The sequence below is a fragment of the Lineus longissimus genome, chromosome 3 (assembly GCF_910592395.1).
Source record: "Lineus longissimus chromosome 3, tnLinLong1.2, whole genome shotgun sequence".
Lineage (NCBI taxonomy): Eukaryota > Metazoa > Nemertea > Pilidiophora > Heteronemertea > Lineidae > Lineus > Lineus longissimus.
Genome location: NC_088310.1, coordinates 1,446,794 through 1,469,441, shown reverse-complemented (window position 1 = coordinate 1,469,441; position 22,648 = coordinate 1,446,794). Strand labels below are relative to the sequence as shown.

General features: G+C 43.9%; 4 protein-coding genes and 1 long non-coding RNA gene across 6 annotated transcripts; 3 read left to right on the top strand and 2 right to left on the bottom strand.

Annotated features, from left to right (window-relative positions):
- Positions 1 to 24: 24 nt before the first annotated feature.
- On the bottom strand, positions 25 to 7,267 carry LOC135485263 (uncharacterized). Of its 2 annotated transcripts, none has more exons than XM_064767113.1 (10): positions 7,126 to 7,267; positions 6,018 to 6,707; positions 5,772 to 5,888; positions 5,255 to 5,368; positions 4,851 to 5,003; positions 4,096 to 4,320; positions 3,726 to 3,838; positions 3,327 to 3,469; positions 3,124 to 3,227; positions 25 to 2,947 (listed from the first exon to the last, which is right to left on the bottom strand). In XM_064767113.1, exons 2-10 carry the CDS (start codon positions 6,661 to 6,663, stop codon positions 480 to 482), a joined length of 4,083 nt encoding a protein of 1,360 aa, XP_064623183.1. In that variant the 5' UTR covers positions 6,664 to 6,707; positions 7,126 to 7,267; the 3' UTR covers positions 25 to 479. The 2 variants fall into 2 exon arrangements, with proteins under 2 accessions (XP_064623183.1, XP_064623182.1); XM_064767112.1 differs by having other exon boundaries at positions 6,018 to 6,687.
- Positions 7,268 to 9,157: 1,890 nt separating this feature from the next.
- LOC135484445 (melatonin receptor type 1B-like) lies at positions 9,158 to 13,860 on the top strand. Its single transcript, XM_064765917.1, has 4 exons — positions 9,158 to 9,224; positions 10,550 to 10,809; positions 10,860 to 10,937; positions 12,926 to 13,860. Exons 2-4 carry the CDS (start codon positions 10,584 to 10,586, stop codon positions 13,858 to 13,860), a joined length of 1,239 nt encoding a protein of 412 aa, XP_064621987.1. The 5' UTR covers positions 9,158 to 9,224; positions 10,550 to 10,583.
- A 936-nt stretch (positions 13,861 to 14,796) lies between these two features.
- On the top strand, positions 14,797 to 16,455 carry LOC135484439 (arylsulfatase B-like). Its single transcript, XM_064765899.1, has one exon. The coding sequence runs from the start codon at positions 14,797 to 14,799 to the stop codon at positions 16,453 to 16,455; it is 1,659 nt and encodes a 552-aa protein (XP_064621969.1).
- Positions 16,456 to 17,077: 622 nt separating this feature from the next.
- On the top strand, positions 17,078 to 19,081 carry LOC135484660 (uncharacterized). The gene is made up of 3 exons (XR_010446477.1): positions 17,078 to 17,153; positions 17,304 to 17,426; positions 18,925 to 19,081. It is a non-coding gene; the product is annotated as an uncharacterized LOC135484660 (long non-coding RNA).
- A 753-nt stretch (positions 19,082 to 19,834) lies between these two features.
- On the bottom strand, positions 19,835 to 22,150 carry LOC135484940 (uncharacterized). The gene is made up of 5 exons (XM_064766649.1): positions 21,930 to 22,150; positions 21,360 to 21,417; positions 20,629 to 20,772; positions 20,259 to 20,501; positions 19,835 to 20,075 (listed from the first exon to the last, which is right to left on the bottom strand). Exons 1-5 carry the CDS (start codon positions 21,936 to 21,938, stop codon positions 20,038 to 20,040), a joined length of 492 nt encoding a protein of 163 aa, XP_064622719.1. The 5' UTR covers positions 21,939 to 22,150; the 3' UTR covers positions 19,835 to 20,037.
- Between the last annotated feature and the right edge of the window lie 498 nt (positions 22,151 to 22,648).

Here is a 22,648-nt window from a genome sequence, read left to right as displayed (position 1 = left end):
AAGTTATTATTGTTTTATATGATATAACTTTATTCTTCAATGTTCAATTCTGGTGATCAAACATTTAGCTAGGCTGTCGCACACTTCCAGGCACAGCACGGCAAATTCGGCGTCTCACTACAGTCGCCATCGCAAAAAGTTTACAAAGCTGAATTGATGATTCCATAATATTGAGACTTACTAAACACTATCACTATCATTTTTCTGAACGCACAAGTACATCACTTTTCGCACAATGTCTTCATTAGAATATTGGAACATCTATAAGAAACGTTGATTTAAACATCAGCCAATAATTAAGCACCTAAGATCTATGAAAAGAACAGTTGCTAGATGACTGGGCAAATCTGGCGTGTCTAAACAATCCTGTATTCAAGACCTAGATGTTCCCCGTTGTCCAGTAGCCTTTGCTGGGGAAATCCCAAAATATTCTTTTCGAATTGTATCTCATTTGTCAGATCCGGTACCATCAAGTCACTTTATTCCATGTAGATGACACAGTGAGACCGATTCTGCTCATTGCGTGCAGGGTACTGTCCTTGGCCAACTCCTCCTATGTTTGGACTCAGTGTAGTTGGGCTTGGGGTGCTCAGGCTTGGAAATCCTGATGGAGGGTGCCAGGATGTCCGTGGTGGATGACAGAGAAGACCCTCGCCCTCTTCAAAGCAATCACTGCTGAGGGACTCCGATAAGGAGCCTTGACGATATAAGAAGTCCACATCGGTCATGGCTCCACCCTCCTCTAGGGACTGCTGCTGCTGCTGCATACATGCTGATTTTGCAAATCTCAAGCGTGGATGTTCCTCGTCCTCTTCCCTGGGGTGGTGCCGAAGGGTGTGCTGTTGGTGGGTTCGGAGACCTTCAGACATGGAACGTGGCCGGTTTATTTGCTGTGACATGCTGCCCCTTTCTTCAAGAGATCGGCTTCTCAGTCCCTCGGACATCAAAGGGTGATGACCACCCTGATTTGCTCGATGCTGGTCTTGGCCATGCGGTATTGAATACTGGGGTTGTGGAATGTGAATATGTGGTTGATGAGTCGAACCTACAACAAACTGCTGACCTGGACCACCACTTTCTGAACTTTCTTCGCCAACACCCAAGTTGTGGAGTTGTTTTGGAACTGTATCCTGATTCACCCCAGCATTAAGTTGTGTTGGTGCACCACCAGATGGAAGACCAAACACACCATGCACACGCCTCATCCCATCATCTAAAGAACATTCCTCGGGAGAACTCACCACCGCCTCTGAATGTTGCCTGATAATCACACTATCAACCTTTGCAATGCTGGCCTCGGTGGACAGAGACAGAGACTCTAAGGTGGGGGCCTTTTCCTCCGCACTGCATTGCTGCGGGAGACGAGTTTGTGCATTGTGTATTCCAGAACTTGCTCCATTAGTTTGATTCTGTCTGAAGACACCTGAATCCATTGTAGAAGCTTTGTCATCATCAGCACTGGTTTGTTTGGGTAGAGGAGTTGGAGCATTTGGTCCTTCGGGACTTGCAGGACTTGCAAGGTTCTGACCAAACATACCAGACGATAGGAAAGGGGCCTTTTCGTCAGTGCTAGTTTGTGTAGGAAGTGGTGTGGACGCTTGATAGCTGGGAAAACCATTCCCAGGAATAGGACACTGAACATAGTTGAAGGCAGCAGATGGTTCTGGCAGAGGTGTACCAGTATGAGCTCTTGGAGAGTAGACAACCTGAGCAGAAGGCAGGTTTGGTCGAATGAGTGAGGAGTGATTCTGAATTTGATCTTGGGGGTTGTTGCTAGGAGAGTTTGAGGGAATCGTTTGGGAACCCAGTGAAGGGACGTCGAGGGGGCTTGAAATAATGTTCTGACCAAAGGTCCTAACTGTGCCCATTCTGCTTTGATCCTGAGGGTGCATGACGCCCCTCTTATCAGATTCTGTTTCTCCAAAAGGGTTTCTTTGGTGTTTCTTTGTCGCATCAAAGATTGGACCAGAGGTCTTTGGTGGGACATAGATTGGAAGGGTATTCTCAGTCATCCAGACTCCAGGTGCAGGAGAACCTTCAGTTGACGTGTTCAGTGACTTGGGGAGAGTTTCATTTACGAAGCCTTTTGGTTGCCTCCCAAACATCTTAATGCAGCAGACACCATCATCTTGACAGCAAGGTTTGGGTACTGACAGGGCAATTGCGGACCTTCCTCCTTCAACTTTTCTGACCAAATCCATCATGTCTTGAAACGCATCCTGAGCCACTGCGACTTTGTCCTGTTTAAGGTTGTAATCTCCCCACCTGTGTCTTTCATCCACTGCTTTTTGAAAGTACCCCTTGGCACTGACCCTATCACAAGTATCAATGCCTAGCTTCCCTAACTCTTGAAGAACCTCAAACTCGAGGGGTCCAAACCCACCAGGGCCCTCAGCCCTACCCATACCATAGGCCTCAAGAAGAACCTCTCCAGCCTCAACAAACTTTCCCTGCCCTCTAAGTGCACGCCCAAGGTATTTCAGGATCATCCTGTTGTATGAATGGCCAGGAGTCGCCACCCTCTTCACCTCATACATCTCACGCAACAGCGGCTCAGCCAGTGCATACTCCCCAGTCTCGACATACGCAATGCTCTGAATTTCAAGAATGTTTACTCTGGTATTCTTATCCCTGTTTGCGACTTGTTCAAATGTTGCCAAGTTCTCCTCAGCCAGTTCCAAGGCCTTCTTATACTCCTTCTTCCTTATGTACTGGAGTCCCAAATTCCTCATAGAAATGATCACCGTCTTGCTTGGTCCAATGAGTTCTTTCTTCAGCTGGTAACCTTTCTCAAAGTAGTAAAGGGCTTTCTCGTAGTCTTCCTTGAGATCGTACATGAGGCCGATGTTATTGTAATGCATGGCAATAGTAAGATGCTTCTCCCCTAGGTGGTGCAACCGGATGGCTAAACCTCGTGTGTGGTACTGCTCTGCCTCCTTGGCATTCCCTGAAGGAATGAAAATGATTTTGAGCGGACAGCAATACATAGTGTTCTAATAGCTCTGTTATTGAACTGGAACAACCAAAATCAGGAAGACGCATTTCTATGAAGCAATATGGCCCTGGAGACCAAGTGGCCGCAGTATATGTCAAGAACAGTCTCTGTTGTGACGAGTTACTTACCCATAGCAACATAAGCTATTCCAAGACAGTTCATCACCCTAGCTGTCTGGAGATCGTCTTCTAAGCCAAGGGCAAGTAACATCATGTAGGACTTGAGATGGTTCCTAGAAAAATGAGGAACAGAAGAATCTATATCAAATGGGAGCAAAAACCACGAAGAGAAGTACTATCAACCAAACTGCTGACAAAATATTTCTTCTTACTTGACTGCTTTGCTGCCTGGTCCATGGACATAGTAATACCATCCAATGTGTTGATAGATCTCTGCAAGACGTCTACTGTTTCCATGAGGACGGAGCTTGGTTTTAGCGAGGCGATACCACTCCAAGCCTTTCAGATAGTCCCCCTGGAAAACAATGCAAGAGTTAGATATCTGAACAAAAACATAATCTGGGATGATTGTGCTATTGTCTTCGATCCTCCACGTTCTTCGGACAATAGTCTATTGTGCCATAGCTTTCGGTATCGCCATCCCAGCGGTGTTTCTCCGATAACCACCTCGACCATCCATGATTGTGACACTGTCTCGGGTGCCCTCGAGGTTGTGACATTGCCCCTACAACATGAACACTCGCTTAGCACAAATCATGAGGAATCAATACCTGTTGCTCAGACAAGATCTCTCCAAATATGGACATCAGGACACCAGTCTCGTACTTAGAGCCATGCTCCCTGCACGTGTCCAACATGACCTCGTAGAAGGAGACACTTTGATCTGAAAGGAGACAAAGAACTCAGGAATCTCTCCTTACAGACAGACATAAATACATCAGTACCATCATCTTGTCACAACCTTGTCTTTAATGGGAGGTAACACGCCGTGTGAGCTCAAAGAAATTTGGCCACTAGATGCTCTACAGTTTCTCTTTGGAGGATGTGTTGAAGCTTGCCGGCACTGGTAGCTCAGCAGCCTTAATTAAGAAGAGAAAGACGTGTGCCTTCAACTTGGAGAGGTCAGTGTGTTCCACATACCTGGCATATAGTACAATATCAAGAAAGTCGCCTCCATTGCAGCCCTAACAAACACATCATAAGTTCCATCCTTTCCACAGAGTGCAGCGTCCTCAAGAAGTTTCCTGAAGTTCTTCAGTTCCAGGTTGAGGGGTATAAGTGCCTTGCCCGAGTCCTTAGAATCAACCACTTTCTGCAGTCGTATTAGGCAGTCACTGAAGAACTTGGCATACCTTGTTCGGACACCTGAGTGTATAAAATGACAAATATATAAAACCTTTTGGAAAGACTTACAGGCAATTTCAATCTAGTCATGACTTCGCAAACATGGGACCAACTATCTACATCTGATGTCCGCCATTTCATTTGTGGAAAAGGCCCAAGACTGGGCCACAAAGCCAGAACTGATGATGATGTTTTCCAATTCAAATCAACCAGAATATTGTATTGTGACATGTCTCACTGGCAACATGGTTGTGACATGCCTTGTGTGCTATGGTTGTGACTATTCGGTTGTAACTTGTCTTCTGTGCTGTGTCTTATCTATGGGACGGTTGTGACATTATCACACATGCATGGTACTACATGTACGACATGTCCTATTCGTCTTAGTTGTGACAGTTCTTGTCGTCCTGATATGTCTTGAGAGCTGGTTGTGACAATGTCTCTACTTTTACCTATTCTGATTAATTCCTAGTCTGGAGAATTTCAAACGGAATATTGACTGAAGCTACTCATAAAGTCATCAAAATCATGTTGATGTTGCGAAGTCTCACCTAGAATGTCCCTGATTGTGATATTGTCCATTAAGTACTCCCTCTGCATCGGGTTAATGTCGTAGCGTCTGGTGCTTGAATCAAAAGACACAAGATGGCGCCGGTGGAGAGGTATCATGGCCTTGTCGATGCCAACAGCTGTGTTATCAAATCCTGCAACACGAAAACTTTTTGAGTTTTGCCAAGTCTTCTCCCATCGCATTATTTTAAGCTCCATGAATCACCACTGGTTTCTAGTTTTTAAAGCACTAGACGATGACGAAAATGTCTCATTGCCAGTTAAGCTGACAGCAGCCATCAAGACAACACAGGTCCTTTTTTCTGGCTGGAGTAAACTGAGTGGATGTGCAAGGGAGGGATGTTAACTTAAAACTGTACAACACTGATATATTTGATGAACCAACCTAGGATATTTGTGGCAGCCTCCTGTGTGAATGATCCAGGGATGTAGCTGACAGATCTATAGTACTGCTGGAAGATGTCACTAAGTCTGTCAATGGAACCTCCTATAACGTGACCTGAAGAAACAAGACAAATGATGATCGACTTTTCAATGAACAAAGTACGTGCAAATTCATGTATCAGCTCGTGGGGGAAAGAACAAGTTTGCTTTGCTTTCGTACTGTCTCCGAGGACAGAGTCACAACCTGTATAAAGTTAGTCACAAACACTCTATCAATATGCTAGAAAGCTTAACAATTCCCTCTTTCTACTTGTCGTTAAATAAAGTGATGCAATGCTCTCTGAGTTCAATCTTTAAATGAAAATCTGACTGCCATAGTGTCACAACAACGAATAATCAAAAGAAAGTGCACCAGTCTAGCTGTGGTTATCTGTAAAGTGGAAAATAGCCAATATGTGGGGTTTTCCAAGACAGAAAAACCTGATTTATCACTAGTCTTCAATATGTTTCTGACTTACGCATCTGCTCCTCTTGTGCATAATGCTCCCTGCTCAGCGGGTCCAACTTGGACATCGTCAACAAAGTGACAAGGTCTTTGGGGGTTAGCTGCTGTCCATCCTCCGTCAACTCAGAACCTGAAATGAAGAGCTGGAGGACATTAAGGCATTGGTTGGACATCAAGGCATCGAACACATCAGAGACGAACGTTTATGCCTCCTTCCATGAATGAATAAAACATAAAGGTCTAACTAAAGATAACATACCTGCGATCTGAATAGCCAATGGAAGGCCGCAGCAAAGCTCAACAATCTTGTCCTCGTATTCTCCCAAATCGACCTCGGTATCCACGACCTCCCTCAACAGTGTCTTGGATTCCTCAGGTTGCAGCTCAGGCACATCGATCGATTGAGACACCTTGTTCACCTCGCCGAAACGGAATCGTGTCGAAGAGGTGAATATGACTTTGATACGCGTTGACGCTTTGACAAGTTCCTGGCAAAGCTTGAGGAATGCAGACTTTACCTCTGGGAGGGTATCAACGTCTTCAGCATTCTCAATGAAGACAACCAAGACGCCCTTGTCTCCAGTCCGATTCTTTAGACACTGGCAAACCACATGAATCCAACTAGCGGTAGTCGTAGGCTCAACAAGGCTCACACCAGTAGTGACGTGAATAATAAACTCATTCAAGGACTTGATACCCTTGGCGTCCAACTGACACAAGTTTATTCCACTGTCCCAATGCCTCAGGATGATCTCCTTTGCAAATCGTGTCTTTCCAACACTTTTGAATCCGTAGATACCAAAGAGTTGCTTCCCGTTTTCCCACGCCCTGTCTGCTGTTTGTAGCTGTTTCGTGCGACCCACGAAGCCGCACTCGCAATGTTGCCCGTCAAATATCAGCACCATGGTGAGGAGTGGTCCTCAAAACACCTTAATACAGAATTCAGAACCTGAAATGATCACATTATCACCTCAAAATTGTATAACCACTGGGCTTTATATGCTATACTGACTGACATTGATCACCAGCAGTTAAAATTGCAGGCAGACTTTCAGTAAAAACATCGTTTTGTGCAATAATAGCCTCCTGGAATTCTGAACCATCAGAGTTAATCGGTTTCCTCTCCTCATGTATGAAATAGTTCGAAGTCTGCTTGCCTGCTGTAAAATGTCGTTCGTATAACATCCGGTTTTTCACATAGCATGATCCATTATCATTATTATCATTATTGGCATGTGATATTTGAGTATTAAGCATAGGCCTACATTTATATAGCTGGTGTCGCCATTCTGGTTGTGAAAGCATTGACCAGAACAAAGTGTATATGGGTATATCAGGAATTCGATAATAAATCAGATTTTACTCACAAAATCAAAACAGCAGAGTTGTCTCCTGTTATCAATGTCGTGGTCACGATCAATCTGCTATGAACCCCTCCATTGATTGAGTTCATAAATTGATTAACCACTGGGTTTTCCCAGTCCGTCAGATCGAAACGGATTTCCCGATGTCGTCATCCCGCGCACTGGGAATATTGCCAACGTAAAGATCATCGCATATGAAGACAAAATAACAACCAACCATGAATGCAAGGATCAACCAGGAAGTCTACCACGAACTTAGCGCTTGGACAACTGTCTCTGGTTATAAATCTAGTTCTATAACTGCAAAAATGTGTTCCATTAGTCCAGTTTATGTGCCGCTCTTCTGTTGCGTCTACCCTCCGGACGCAGTGGACCGGCCTCGTCCCTCACCCTAGCAGACGACAGTATAATAGTGATCAGGATTGAAATGGATTGACCCGGGAGTCTAAATAAGTCATTCTATCGAGTCGACCGTGCTGTAACACCGAACATCGGTGTTTGCGTTCCGAAGACACCGGTGCTCCTATATTTATCTCTGTGATACTCTTCTAGCATGTTTAGGTTACTAACCCGAGTAAAGTTGGTAATGGAAAATTAACGGTGATAACTTGATTGACTTAAAAAAGTGGTGATGGAAGATGGTTGATAGCTTCATTGGTAGTAGACTTCTCGGGTAGACTCCCTCGGTAGTCCATTGCGTCATCCTAATTGGTGAGGTCTCCTTATGGTGAGGAACAAGGCCGGTCCACTGCGTCCGGAGTGTCTGCAGTGTTTCTTCCTGGTACCTGTCGTCGGCGATACCGGGTATTACCCCGTGACAATTATCATATTACCCCATAACAATTATGAATAGTCAAAAGCCGTTTTTTTCGTATGGGTCACGCGATTAATGGAGACTGAGTTCGAGACTAACACCTCGTTGTCCGCTGCCTGAGGTCGCTACTAATCCAATGATACTGGTATAAATCCGTGATCTCATCGACGAGGAACGCTCCCACAGCTAAATAGATCTTTCCAAGCCTATCAAACCGTGAAATTTTCGTTGTACGTTATGTGTGATAAATGTACTTCAAGGTTTTTTTATCTGAACAACGGTGGTGCTTTTTATGACTTTCACCGCGGCAACATCAAGCAAAACCAAAAAGTATAATTATCGTAACAGATGAATCACCGAAAAGATGTCAAAAGAATGGAAGTATGATTCGTCTATAATATTGAAGTTCATTAATTACAAAAATCATGGTCCACTTCATCGCGAATTCACTTTCATTTCTCTTTCCGAAAGCCTTCTCTCGAAAAGTAATTAAATTCCGGTGCCAAATACTCCTCACTGTGGCGTGTAGGTCACATTCATTATGAATATTCATTATTGATAGTTGGCATCTGATGACATCCCTCGTCACAGAGACAAGAACAACGGTAATTTCAGATAATTTTACCAATGTTGACAGCTCTTCCCTGGTGTGCGCCATTTTCGGTGTCAAACCATGCAGGTAACTTCTGTCGCGGTGTTCTAAAAGATGGCATATGCGCCATATCGTTTCCGCTCTGAAGGACTTTTCCTAATTAAAATTTCGATACCTTTCATTAGGTACTTTATCTGTAATCGTTCGTTGCATCAAAAATCCGATACTGTGGATGTGACGAATTAGCTATGGCACCCTAATCACCCGTCCCTGCACTGAGAATCAAAGATATGTGTACTAATGAATATGAACTGTGCTCCACTCATTATCATAGCTGTAGCGTTTGATCATGATGCGTCCCAACTGACCAATATCAAATAACGTCTTCTTCAAACAATTAGATGACCGTACCCGGTATAGAACATCTTCCCCGTTTTGCTTTGGTCAAATTATTCACATGAATCCTTTGACTGAACGTAGGCAACATATCGGGAGGCCCACAACTTCTCAGTCTTCCAGAAGCCATGCATCTACTAACCAGGAATGACTTCCGCACTCTGCAGCTGTTAGCGAGGTTGACTCTGATGCTATTGCGCGGTCTTTGCCTCCACTCGTCAGTAACCGCATCGCAATCATCATGGGGAGTATATGAGAGGGTCGACTTCTGTTCGAGGCTGTGACTTATCATATTGCGAGGTAGGAATTTATTTTGCTTCACACTTTATAGCATTATTACAAAATTTGATTAGGGGATTTTCTCGCCATGCAAATATTCCACAGATGAAGTCTATTTTTGTGGGCTGTGAAAATATATCTTCTCTCACTGTTTCTTAAATATTAGGCTTAGATCCCAACACTACCAGTCACTGCTCATCATATAACAGCATCATCCTTCTGTGCATCCAAAATCGGTCTTTTGAGGACAAGAAAGTCACAACCAGAATGAGGGGATCGTCGACGACCGATGTAGAAGTTTGAAGTGTCCAAGGGCAAAACTGAGTCTGTTATGCGATTTAATCTCTGGGTCATTGACAATCATATTACCATATAACATAATCCGTCAGAAAATAACAAGGCCAGACACTTTAATCAAGGGGGATATTTTCTACTTTACACCGGTGGAGACCGCAAGGAAAGTTTAAACAATATGAACGAGAATCATTGCCTCAAAACTGCAGTATATACCGTGTACAGTTTTTGGGACACCCGATACAAATTCATCTAATAGCCAATTCGCTGATCGCCGGAAGTCGGTGGAGCAATCACCAGAAGTATGCTACTCCCATCAATCTATGCGATGCTTCATATCAAAGGTCAGACGGCGGTGAAACTGTATCAGGGGCGTTGTTATGGTAAGTTAATCAATGTATACCTTGAAGAATTAGTAACACCTAACATAACCCATCTTGACCAACGAGGCTTTTGTATCTTATCTTGCTGGCCGTATAGTTAGTCTAAGATGTTATCAAGAATTAGGGAGCATAAGACCATGAGGTTCAGGACGAACAACCATGGTTCGCGTTGACTGGAGTTGCCTGCCTTTCCCCTTTTTTTGCAACGTGTAAGCTATAATGACTAATTACATTACAGTGTCTCAGTGGAACCATGGCCAGAATCTTTCAAACAAATTTTATTTGAAAGACTCGACTATAAACCACTGAAAAGTATATGTACACTACCTTTCCCAAGTCGTACACTCTTCCACAACGCCACCGCCCTGGAGCTATACATGTAAGCACAGATTAAAATGTTTGTTTTAGAAATCTGATTGGTTTCCTGGCGACAAAACGTGCTTGGTAGGATTAGGATCCGCATCAACTGACATTTTATACGAATTAATCTTAGTTTCTGTGTACTTCTTTCCAGCTGTGACGCGACCAGCATGATTACTTGGCCCGCCATCTGCAGTACTCGAAACTATTTGAGTATCGAGAACAGTGGTTTTCCTCTCGCTCGAGTACTACATGTACCTGGTCCCAATATATCTGAAGATAATTCTGTTTAATATTTTTCTCTTTAAGTATCGCCTTCAATATGAACACTAACTGAAGAGAAATGGAGAACACCACATCGAACTACTCGACTTCTGCTGACGACGCGGCCACGACCAGGAACAACGATGGGTTGCAGGGGGCAGAGGAATACCCGAACTTCTTCCTCATCCATCCAGAGCTGACTTTCATCTACCTGACCTTCATTTCGATCTTCATGATGATTGGTAACATCGGCAATGTCATGGTGATAGGAGCCGTGCTCAGTGACAAGAAGCTTATGACACAAGGTAAGATGATGGAGACGTGCTCAGTGACAAGAGACTCATGACCACACAAGGTAAGATGATGATTGGTAACATTGGCAATGTCATGGTGATAGGAGCCGTGCTCAGTGACAAGAAGCTTATGACACAAGGTAAGATGATGAAGACGTGCTCAGTGACAAGAGACTCATGACCACGCAAGGTAAGATGATGATGGGTAACATCGGCAATGCCATGTTGATAGGAGCCGTGCTCAGTGACAAGAAGCTTATGACACAGAGTAGGACAACATTATACACAAACAGGCTGAAATAACTATCATCAACGATAATGCAGTGAAACATTAGCAAGAATAACAAGAGTATTATGGAACCAATTAATGTTTGTTCTGTCAATTCTGTCCACCTAACGTCCACGGTGTTTGCTCGGGAACGATAATGACAGTAATATGAGAACGCAAAAGGATTGATGATAATGATGTTTGGTTTCCTTCTGCCTGTGTACAAGTACCAGAGGCAGTGGACATTTAATATCGTTGTCATGAATCTTCCAAGGCCAGAAACCAAAGGAACAATGAATTTGAGATCTAAAGGGACTGTCACAGTCTAAATGGTATGCCTTTGGCGTTTTTGATTATGAAATGCCAATCTCATCAAGATTGCTGTCCGCCTATGACTTGAAACATGTCTTCTACCCAATGCCGTTGTCATTGACTTCAACTCATTGCGAGCACGAATCCTAAACCATTAACTTGGAAGAATAGCTAGCTTTGCCTTTATAAAAGCTTGTTCAGGTCTTCATAAAGGATGTTGTCGTGACCTCGGCTCCGACATGAATACAGGGATGAGATAAAGGGTGTTAGAGATAAAAGTTTTTGAGCTTTTGGAAAACATTTTAGCGTTTTTCGGCCATCACCATAGGCACACCGTAGAGGTTTTTCAGGGAATGAAAAACCCGTTGAAGTTTTTCAAGAACTCAAAGAGCTTTCGGGGTTTGTCATTCTTTGAAATATCACCAGTGCTGCATATGTTTGTGTTGCTAGAGAAACTCAAAAACTTTTTGAAGAGTGTCGATGAAGGTGATTATTTGTGACGTGTCTTGGCGTTGAATTGACCAGCGAGCACTTGAAGCTCCCTTTCTATAGATGACAGATGAATACCATGATCATGCATTAGTATGACACCAGGGGCCTCTCATGACGCTAATTGCCTTCGTCTCATTGTCCCCGATTTCAACTTAACACTTCGTTTGCTTCTTATTGTATCTAGAATGAACATGTATTGACATCCCCATTGATAATTTCTTTGACGTTTATTACTTTTACATGAAATAATGATGTTGTCCTTCTTCTGTTTCCAAGTCCGTGAATGCTGTCGGTTTGTCAATTCGGGTATGGTTGAGAGAAATCCTGGCAACTTCTTAACAATGACCCAGTGCTGCTATCCCTTTATGATTTCCTCCCCTAATCCGCTGCAGTTCAACCGAGAAACTGAAACAATAGAAAACATCAGTTACATGATCATGTAATTGATTTGTTGTCGAGCTGCCATTCAATATTTTAAACTGTAAATCATTTACACATGTATGGATCACCTTAAAAGTGACAAAAGTCGATAAAAAGCAATATTGGCAGGTGATTAAGCTGATCTGAATGAGCGACTTAAAATCGGTTTTAACGATCTATACTTGAACACACTCGTTGATGATGTCGCGATTAAGTTTTGAAATACATAATCGATGAAACGTGAGTAGAGTAATCTTAGGAGGTTGATCCATCTGATCGGTTCTTATTAAGCCATTAAGGTTTAGGTTTGGGTGATTTTATGGAAATGGCGCAAATGATAAGGCGTTTTGAAAGAGTACCATTAAAACCACTATCAGTGGTGGTTCACGCGACAGACTTCGAATTGTAAGTCCTTCCGCTTGGTTCGGCTTCAGTTGAACAGAATGGAATCAGGTCAGTATTATTACCATGATGGCGGTTGAGTGACCACCTGAACCCCACATTATCGAAGTCTGCTTCCACTGTGTTCCACAGAAGCGTGACCAACGAAATATCTATGAATAGTCTGTCACTTGTGGTGAGTGACGGCCTTAAGTCCTCGTCACCAAAGGATTGACCTTGACCTTCTCATTCCAGGCAACGTCTTCATCCTGAACCTCGCGATCGCCGACCTCACAGTCACGAGTTTGGTGGACCCGATGAGCATCGCTGGAGTTGTCCTTGGGCCCAAGTACTTCAACGACAGACCAGCCCTGTGCAAGGCCATCGGGAGTCTCTGCCTCGCGAGCTGCGTCTGTTCCCTCTACAGCATCGCCGCAATCAGCTTGAACCGATACATCTTGATTTGCAAGAACGAACATTACATGAAGATATTCACTTGGAAGCGCACTGTCCTGTACGCGATAGCGTTGTGGTGTTGCGCCTGGTCTTTGGACATCCCGAACTATCTTTACTGGGGTGGACATACGTATGATATGAAGACCATGGCGTGTTCTTATGACAGACTAGCAAGCTTCTCCTACACAGTCTTTTTCATCTCGATGTTTGTGACATTGCCCCTTTTCACCGTCCTGGCATGCAATGTCAACATTTACTTGTTTGTGCACAGAAGTAGACGCCGGGTCGGAGGGTATAACAAACAGCCCGAGGCAGGTTCTAAGAAGTCAACCGTTGCAGCTGTATCGTCTACTGCTCACCGTGTGGAGGTTGACAGCGTCGAGATTGAGGAGGACAGCACAAGCTACGTCACAATAGTAAAAGATGGCACCTCGTGTGATCCGATGGGCAAGAGCATCCGTAAGAATCGTGTCCGAGGAAGCGATATCCGATTGGCAAAAACACTTTTCATTGTTTTTGTTGTATTTCTGATCTGTTGGAGCCCGTATGCTCTCATCTGTCTCCTTGATTTCCAAGACGCCGCACCAAAAGTTCTCTATGTCATCTTCATTAAACTAGCTCACACTAACAGCAGCCTTAACAGTGTCCTGTACGCTGCATTGAATGAGAACTTCAGAACGGGATACAAAGTGTTCTTGAGAAAGTTGTTTTATTGCTGCTCCAGTAGAAAATGAAACAAGACAGACTGACGATGACAGACTCCACAGAACTAGTGAGTGCCTGAACAGATTAAGGAGAGAATGGAGATACATGTGTCTCTTTGACCAGTTTATGTTACTTAGAATCGACAATAGGTGTCTCAGCATCAGTCCTGTCAAGCAGTGTGCGAGGATAAGTTACCAAAGACCAAGTACATGTACAGCCCACATGCCCCCATCGTTATCTACCTGGAAACCAAGCATATTGGTCCCCCTTTTGATGTTATATAACCAACCTTGTTAAAAGAAAACTTGTGTATATTTTCTTTGTGATTCATTTGATGAAAAATACAAATATTTATATTATTGGCGTTGAAACTTCTGCTTGAATTAAATCTATTTTGGGGAGGTGAAGACTTACTTGTCCAGTCGACACTTTCGCTATGTCAACTCTTCTCTTGTCAAAGGTACACAAGTTTCACATACAACACGCACTACAATACATGTTTATTTATCGCACGCCTGGGGTTCGATGTGGGCAAGACTATATTCTAAGCATTTGCTGAACTCCAATGTAATGTAACAAAAACTTCTCAGTCGAAGACTGCTGTGAATCCTTCCTAAACCAGTTTTGCTTTTACCAAGTTGAGAAGCAGATGAGAGCACATTTCTGATCAGTGTAAGTACAGGATGCGTATTTTGTTTCGGCCTCTAGAAGGAATAATTCACAAATGCCATAGACCGCTGTAAGGCTAATGGAAAATGCATTATTTGACAATAAAGATCAATGCTTGACACTGGCTCATTCGCCGTGTGAGCCTTTAGTGTACATAGCAAATCTGGCCGCGGAGGCGATGTAATAGTCCAATGTTGATTAGAAAATATTTGCTGTTTTCAGAATTTGTGATCAAGAAGGGAATTGCACTTATACATGGTTTGCAAGAGAGGCTGTGACCAGCAACAATAATCGAAATGGAGGATAGTTTGTTGGAAACCGGGCTGGAATCTCAAGACGTACCGAAGAGATTCGTGATTTGTTGGAAATTATCAAATACGACGAAGAGAGGAAGCAAACGGTTGGAGTACAGGAAGCGGTTGGCTGTCGCTGTTCTTACGACTATATTAGTATTACTACCAACAACGTTTACCTACATCCGAATCCGGAACAGGCAACTCGAAAATGACGTCTCGAATCTGACGAGACCCCACGTGATTTTCATCGTGGCAGACGACTTGGGTTGGAATGATGTGGGTTGGAACAACAAGAAGATCAAGTCTCCGAACTTGGACAATCTCGCAAAAGCGGGCGTCATGCTAGACCATTACTATACCTACCCCATCTGTACCCCGTCCAGGGCGGCCATCTTGACTGGGTACTACTCGCACCGTATCGGGCTACAGCAGCGGGTCATCCATGACTTCCAGAAACGATTCGTTCCGAAGGATATCCCCATGATTTCAGAGAGGTTTCAGGAGCTCGGTTACTCAACAAATATGGTTGGGAAATGGCACTTGGGACATTGTAATTGGGATTACACGCCAACACATCGCGGTTTCGATTCATTCTTTGGATACAATTTCGCTACTCTGAGTTATTATACGCATACCTGGAGGAAACTTTACGACTTATGGGAAAACAGAAGTCCGTATCTTGACCCTGAAAAGACATATTCCACGGATTTGTTTTCCAAGCGATCGTTGACCGTCATCGAGAATCACGCGCAGCTCCATGGTAATAGAAAACCACTCTTTCTGTATCTTGCCTTTCAAGCCATCCATGGTCCAGCTGAGGAAGTCCCGGAGAAATATCAAATCGAAACGCCGTTCAAGAACGTGAAATCTCGTGAGATTGCTGCACGTGCCGTGAAGGCCATGGATGAAGCTATCGGGAACTTGATTTCCTCTTTAGAAAGGAACAATCTCATGAAGAACGCTCTTGTCGCCTTTGTGTCAGACAACGGAGGTGAGATATCGAATGGTGGGAATAACCTCCCTTTCAGAGGTGGTAAATTCACTCTCTGGGAAGGAGGTGCGCGGGTTCCGGCCTTCGTTTATGGACCAATGTTGAGCAATCCCGGAAGAGTGCACAGTGGACTGTTTCATGCCGTGGACTGGTTTCCGACTCTTTTATCAGCGGTGAAGGCACCGCCAGAGACCGGAGTACCTCGTTATGATGGGATTGACCAATGGGACCTACTTCGCAATGGGTCAAATCAAGAGGTGTCTTTGCGGTATGACATTGTTTATGGCATAGATACCAGCCGGAACGCAGCTATACGAGTTGGTGACTACAAAATCATCCAAGGGAATCCGGTGGGCGAAGCCTATGAGAAAATAATGAAAGATTCCAAGAGTCCGTTTGACGCGAACGGCTGGCCTCAAGGAGATAAACCGGGTAGTGGTAGAAGTCGGGACACATTCACGGACGAAAGTGTCCTCTTATTCAATTTACGACAAGACCCAGAGGAGAGAGTCAATTTGGCTGATAAGATGCCGGAAATGGTGGAGAGGATGAGAGAACGATTGAACACTGAGATAAGCCGGGCTGTACCGGAGCAAGATAGGATAAGATATAGGGACGAAGCCATGAATAAAGTTCGGAATGATGTCTTATACCCCGGTTGGTGCTAATGAACATCATGGTTTGTAGCAGAACGGCTGGTGCTGAAGATCATCCATCCAGGCCTACTCACAGAGTACAGCTTCACTTCATCATGACCTCAGATTCCGAAGTTGAAATGAAGATGTAATGTAGAGGTATAGATCCGCTGGTATACCAGAATAATAGAAGTCGTGATTATGTTGGAGTAATGGTTTTTTGACTCTTGGAACTTTTGCATTCGGATGATTAGAGGTCTAGGTATTTGATATCATGATTTTAGTCCCGTCTTTCACAAAATAAAAAGTAAATGGTACCGGTGTAACAGCTGTGATTGTTCCGCTTTTTTCACTGTTTCAATACAATAGAGAGCTAGAGAGACCATGATTTTTCAAGTCACTACCATTAGCATATGATCGACACCTCTCTATTACACCAATCGATTGTCGAGAAGTGCATTCTTGGCCGACAGTGAGAGTCCGGGTAATCAAATCTATTGACCGATTTCCTGGGACTCCACACCGTCAGTTACACGATGGTCAACATTGATGTCAGATAATTGACAATAAAAAACAATATCATTCATTTATCATACGGTTGCGGAAGATATAATGTGTACTTTTTCGATTATCATACACTCAGAAGAAATGGAATCTCTTTCGTACTCGTAGGACTTCTTTTCGACCTACACCACTCACTCAGTGCAGCGTAAGACGAGAAAAGTCAGGTGGTAAGAAATGTAGCCCCGTATATGGAAAGTGTCTTGATTGAACATTTCAACATTAATTTGTTATTTTTCACATGCCTTCTGAATTTACGACGAAGGACGCCTTAGAACTGGGGGACAACCATGGATACATGTAGTTTGTTCTTCATTTAGAGACAAGCATCTTTTCAATATGTCTGGTAAGGAGGATGATGAGATGGCAGCAATAATACCTGATCAGGAGACGGAGGAGGAGGACCCAGTGACGGAGAAGAAGAAAAGTCATGGAACTAGTTCGTAAGTGGTCGTCTGCTCCCACCTCCGAGACCCTGTTGCTCCCCCCACAATCTAAATAAACTTCCGCGCGTGGTATAATTCTCAAAAAGAAAATGTATTTTGTACTTCCAGTTGGGGTTCACCAAACATGCAGGGATGGCAGAGTCTCACTCATTATGATGCCAATTTGTTATTGTACCATTCCTCGCGATTATGGCAATTTATACACTTCGAGAGATACCGGCGCCACCTAACGTGTGTTGGCCGAACCCACCCACCCACCCCACATTCCCGGCATAGGTGTTCCTTTAAAGGAGATTGAAATGGTCAGGAGGTATCCTCTCGTCGCGATCATTTAGAAAATGGACTATATATTAGTAAATAGTAAACGAAGAGCGTAAACTGACACATACATAGGGGCCTGCTGTCATATTTTCACCGTCATGTTTTTCTTTACCTGGATGTGATCAATATTATTTTTCATTGGCACAGCCGTGCCTGCATTGAGGAACAGGTCCTAAATGACCGGACTGGGTAACTAGGTTACCTTTAATTCAGATTACCATACGATTTTATGTTTTAACCCGCAGCTTTGTCAATAGCTCATTAAAAATTGTCATAAATTAGAAACGCGTACCGCAAAACTGCTGAACTTTCTTCTGTGAAGCATGTAGGCCAAGTAATCGAGGCCTGTTTGATCATGAATTGAAGCAATCGTGTTGCTTTTTGCTGATCTGAACCATGCAAAGGGAATCGACCGCTGGGGAGAGGATTCCTATCTTTGATAAGGAGGACGAGGAGTCCATCAAGATAGGAAGGGAGAAGCAGACCATTGGTGTCAAAGGGTAAGATCATGGTCGATTTGCTTCAACCTGGTATATTTGGATTATGTCAATCGAGTCACTAAATAACGGCGGATCAACCTGGAACTGTCGATACACTGCAGCGTTCCTCTGCCTCAGGTGGTCAAATGACGATGATGGTAACAGTGGTGTCATAGATCAAGGTGCAGAGACTATGAAACTATTTGAAATCTCCGAGGATAGAATGTCCAAGGAACAAATAATTCTATTATGCACATTAAATCTCTGAGTTATTGATCATGGTCTTTATAGAACGATATATCATAATCCGTCAGAATGCAATAGGGCCGTACACTTTTTCAGGGGGACATCTTCGACTGCTACACCGTGAGACTTGTCGTTATAGAGAACTCGCTTCTGCCAACTTCAGGTCTTAATCCTGCTCCAGTGATCATTAGATGGATACGATGAAGTGATAGAAATATAGATCTATCTGTCTTGATGAGCGACGCTTGTCTTCTTTAGGGGAATCGCAGTCTCGTTTTGGATGAGAAGCGTCTCCAGGCCTCGTCTCTTGGTGATTGGTTGTGAAAACAATGATGGTTCCGCCACCTGTCTGGTCCGCACTATCTGCCCATGGCCACATCTCAGTCATCTGCAGTGTCATCATTCTGTTACAGTTTATCAGTGTATGATACCGCGTGCTTGTTTTCCAGTTTGATTACCGCCTCGCTGTTGATGAGCAACATCTCGCAGCTCCGCCTATTGGTGGTCGGGGGAGCGAAAAAAGATAGGCCCGGTCTCTGGGGAGCGCTACTGGCTCTCATCTCCATATCTATCCTGCTGCAACTTATTATAGCGGTATTGTTAATTGTAACGGCAAGTATTTTGATGAGTATTCAAAAGTTGGTCCCCAATGCACTATACGCCCAGAGCTGGCAATGATACACTATGTCTTCAAGATAGGCTGTTCACTTGGTACTATATTACCCAGAGCTGGCTGTCTCCAGATAGGTCGTTCCCCTATGGTAATGGCACATGGTCAAAATCACTCTCCTCTACCCTGTGTCGAATTGGCCGACTCGGCGTGAGCAGTTCAAAGGCGTTAGCGCTGTTATTTCGTCCCCTTGTTCATGCTTGGTGGATATGTCGATGGCTAGTACATGTTTAAAGCTTAACGTGTCTAGTGATATATAGTAAAAAAGATGAACAGCATGCTCTAGTCTGTTCATACCAATGAAGGGTGGTGTCTCTTTTCGCATTGCAGTTAACCAAGATCAGTGTCGCAAAGGAGATCTCCGAAACAAGGAAAAAAGCTTCGGGTGCACAACCAGAGAAGTTCGAGAGAGCGGAGAAAAAGCGCCGCATAAAATTGGCGCGGTTAGTAGGACGCATCGTGAACGCTGTTGCGGTAATGGCTATGCTACTGGTGGTCATTAATCTAATTGTATCTGCACTGATTGTCTAGGACACCATTTCTGGGGGTCATGAAGGGAGGGGAGCTTTCTGCGCCGATCGTGGCGCGCTTCACTCGACCTTCCTTTACGTTGACTAACGCTGTGCTCTATTGACTCCTCCCTTATATGGTTACTGCCGTAGATAGAAAATAACACTGTCAGAAAAGGGTTTCTTTTGACTAATTTAATCGAATTATAATTTTGTTACAAAAATATAAATAAAATTATGTAGATATTTTATGTACACTATCCTTTCTGTTGTTGTGTATGTTAATCCCAGTCGTGCGCGTGCGTCGTTCTAAGACTACAGTCAGATGTTCGAAACGGTCGTCAGGACCAAATTCTTCCCTAAAGAAGACGTAACCGCGGACGCTAGCAGATGTCCTTTCTCGACATCATTCTGGCAAACTCTGAAAAAAAAACATATCGGGGAGTTAGATGAGTACAGGTGGAGGCATTATAGAAGGGAGCGATCGACACCCGAATATCACGAGATCTCGCAGTCAAGTGCGTGATTTACTAGGCGGCCGCAAACGTAAACGGCTGTCGAATGTAATTTCCGCCCCGCCCAGCCAGTGTTACTTCGAACCTACCCTTATAGTTGATTTTCCCGTCCTTGTCCACATCAGCCACAGCGAACATCTGATCGACCTCTTCCTGCAACATCACCTCCCCCACGCTCGTCAGGGCTTTCCGTAATTCCTTGGCGCTCAGCACTCCATCGCCGTTTTTATCAAACACCTTGAAAGCGCGCAAGTATTCCTCTGGGTCTGAATATCGCGTCCACCGTCCCTCCATCATCTTCTTGAATTCATTTCTATCAAGCGTACCACTTCCTGCAAAAGATTTGGACCAAGAGTTGACACTGACACTGACATTACCCTGTATTTTACACTGCAAGTGGACATCAGATTCCTAATGGTTTCTGACACGCTGTGATAATAATTTCCGAAAGTTACTCACTATCGAGATCGAAAGCCTGTATCATGGCCCTGACCTCAGCCCTTGTCGGGTCGTAACCCACACTGTGGAAAGCGTCCTTGAGTTCCCCGGTCGAAATCCGTCCATTACCATTGACGTCACAAGCAGAGAAGGCGTTGTCTACCTCTAAAAGAAAGGGAAAGCCTGAATAAGGTCGTCATTCCCCATTGGATGACGACAGATTAAGGTACGGTTCTATACATGCTTCCCGAAATTGGTGGCTTGCATTGGAACTAACTTTTTCCCCCTTGTCCGTCATTAAAGGCATTCAGGTGTGTTGGTCAACAATGACTATCTCCTTTGTCCCTCCACCATAAGGCCTAGTTTCCCCTAATGACATCACTATTTCGGACACTCAGCGCCCCATTTCTGGAAAGGTGTATAGACCCATGACCTTCAATAACAGATATTAAAATCGCATAAAAGAATCATTTTCCCGCCGCAAACTCTATCATATAGGACAAACCATCACACCTGCAAATCTTTTGAAAATCTCAATTTAAGACGGGCTCTGTATGAGCATCAAGTTCGTGGTAATCTCAGTTCTGACGCCAGCCGATCAGAGTAGAGTGCAGAGACGAGCGGTAGGACCTTTTATACTGGTTCTCAAGGCACAACTGGTGGAACGTTAAGCCTTAGCCTGGTTACTCTGAGGTAAAGCACAACATTGAATACATGTAGCTATATAGCCTATATCTTATGAAAGCACTTACTTTTTTCAATTTCCTCTTCAGTTAATTGCTGGGAAGGATCCGTATCCTTCTTGTGACCCTGCTCAACGAGATAAAGTTATAATGAAAAGGACAGAAAATGTTGATGAAAGAGCTCAAAACATGTCGCAGCTGTAAACATGTCCTCGAATAGAGTGTCCGGGAGACAAAGGATTCAGCTATGCGCTGTTAACCTCTGACAAGGTATTGACGGTTTTGATCTTGATCTAGATCTTGGAGGTTACTCCGCTACGCCACTGTTCGTGAGGGTGAGGACTGGTGTCATATGGTATCTATAGAACCATACTCTAATCCATCACCATGCGACAGTTGAGTATATACTCCTTATATGCAGTCCATTTCGTCATCCTGATTGTCTTTCTGGGCGACAGGTCGAGACCGGTCGCTCCACTTCGTCCGGAGAGTACATTTAAGGAGACCAACTTACTTAAATAAAACACACACACATTAAATGATGCACGTACGCGTACATGCAGACAGATCTTTATGAAACGGAGTGAGATAATTCAGGGCTGAGTATTAAAATACGGAAAACGAAACGGGCATCCTTACCTTCGACATCTTGACCCACTTCTGTATGCGTTGTCCCTTCTCACTGTATGAACCCGGCAGAAATCTCCTACTTTTCCTTCTCCACACATTCCCAGGACAGCACTATACATGTATATGCATGAAAGTAAATACACCACAAGGCAGAAAAGACAACACAATAGCTGATCTAATACACGTATAAAGCTAGTCGATATCGGCGTTCCATTTTCATTTGTGATCAATGAATTGAGAAAGTGATATAGTGAGATCACATTTCGCTTGGTTGCCAATAACCAAAGGTTCACTTAAAATGGCGCGAAATTGGGTGCATAGTGTGCGGTGTATCAAAGTAGGCCTTTAAAACTGGCTGAGAAGAAGGCCTACTATGGCATGGTCAATTTAAACCTGACTGCACACCCATGTATGACCGCCTAGCATGTTGACCTTCGCTCAAGACCGAACAAAACCATAAACAACAGTTTCCAAATTTGTTATTATCGTCTGTCGCTGTGGTAACCATATAATAGTGTCTTGCCAACACCGTCCGAATCCCAACACTGATAAATGTATTAAAAGTTTGCCCAAAAAGGTCTGAAGAAGCCCGCCAGGTTAGGCCTAGCAGTCCACGGACGCCTGGAACCGACAAAAAACAAAAGTTTAGCTAGACTTCTTTGTGCAGCATTCCTTCGTTATTATTGCAAATATTGTGTTTGAAATATCGCGAGACGGAGTACTAGCAT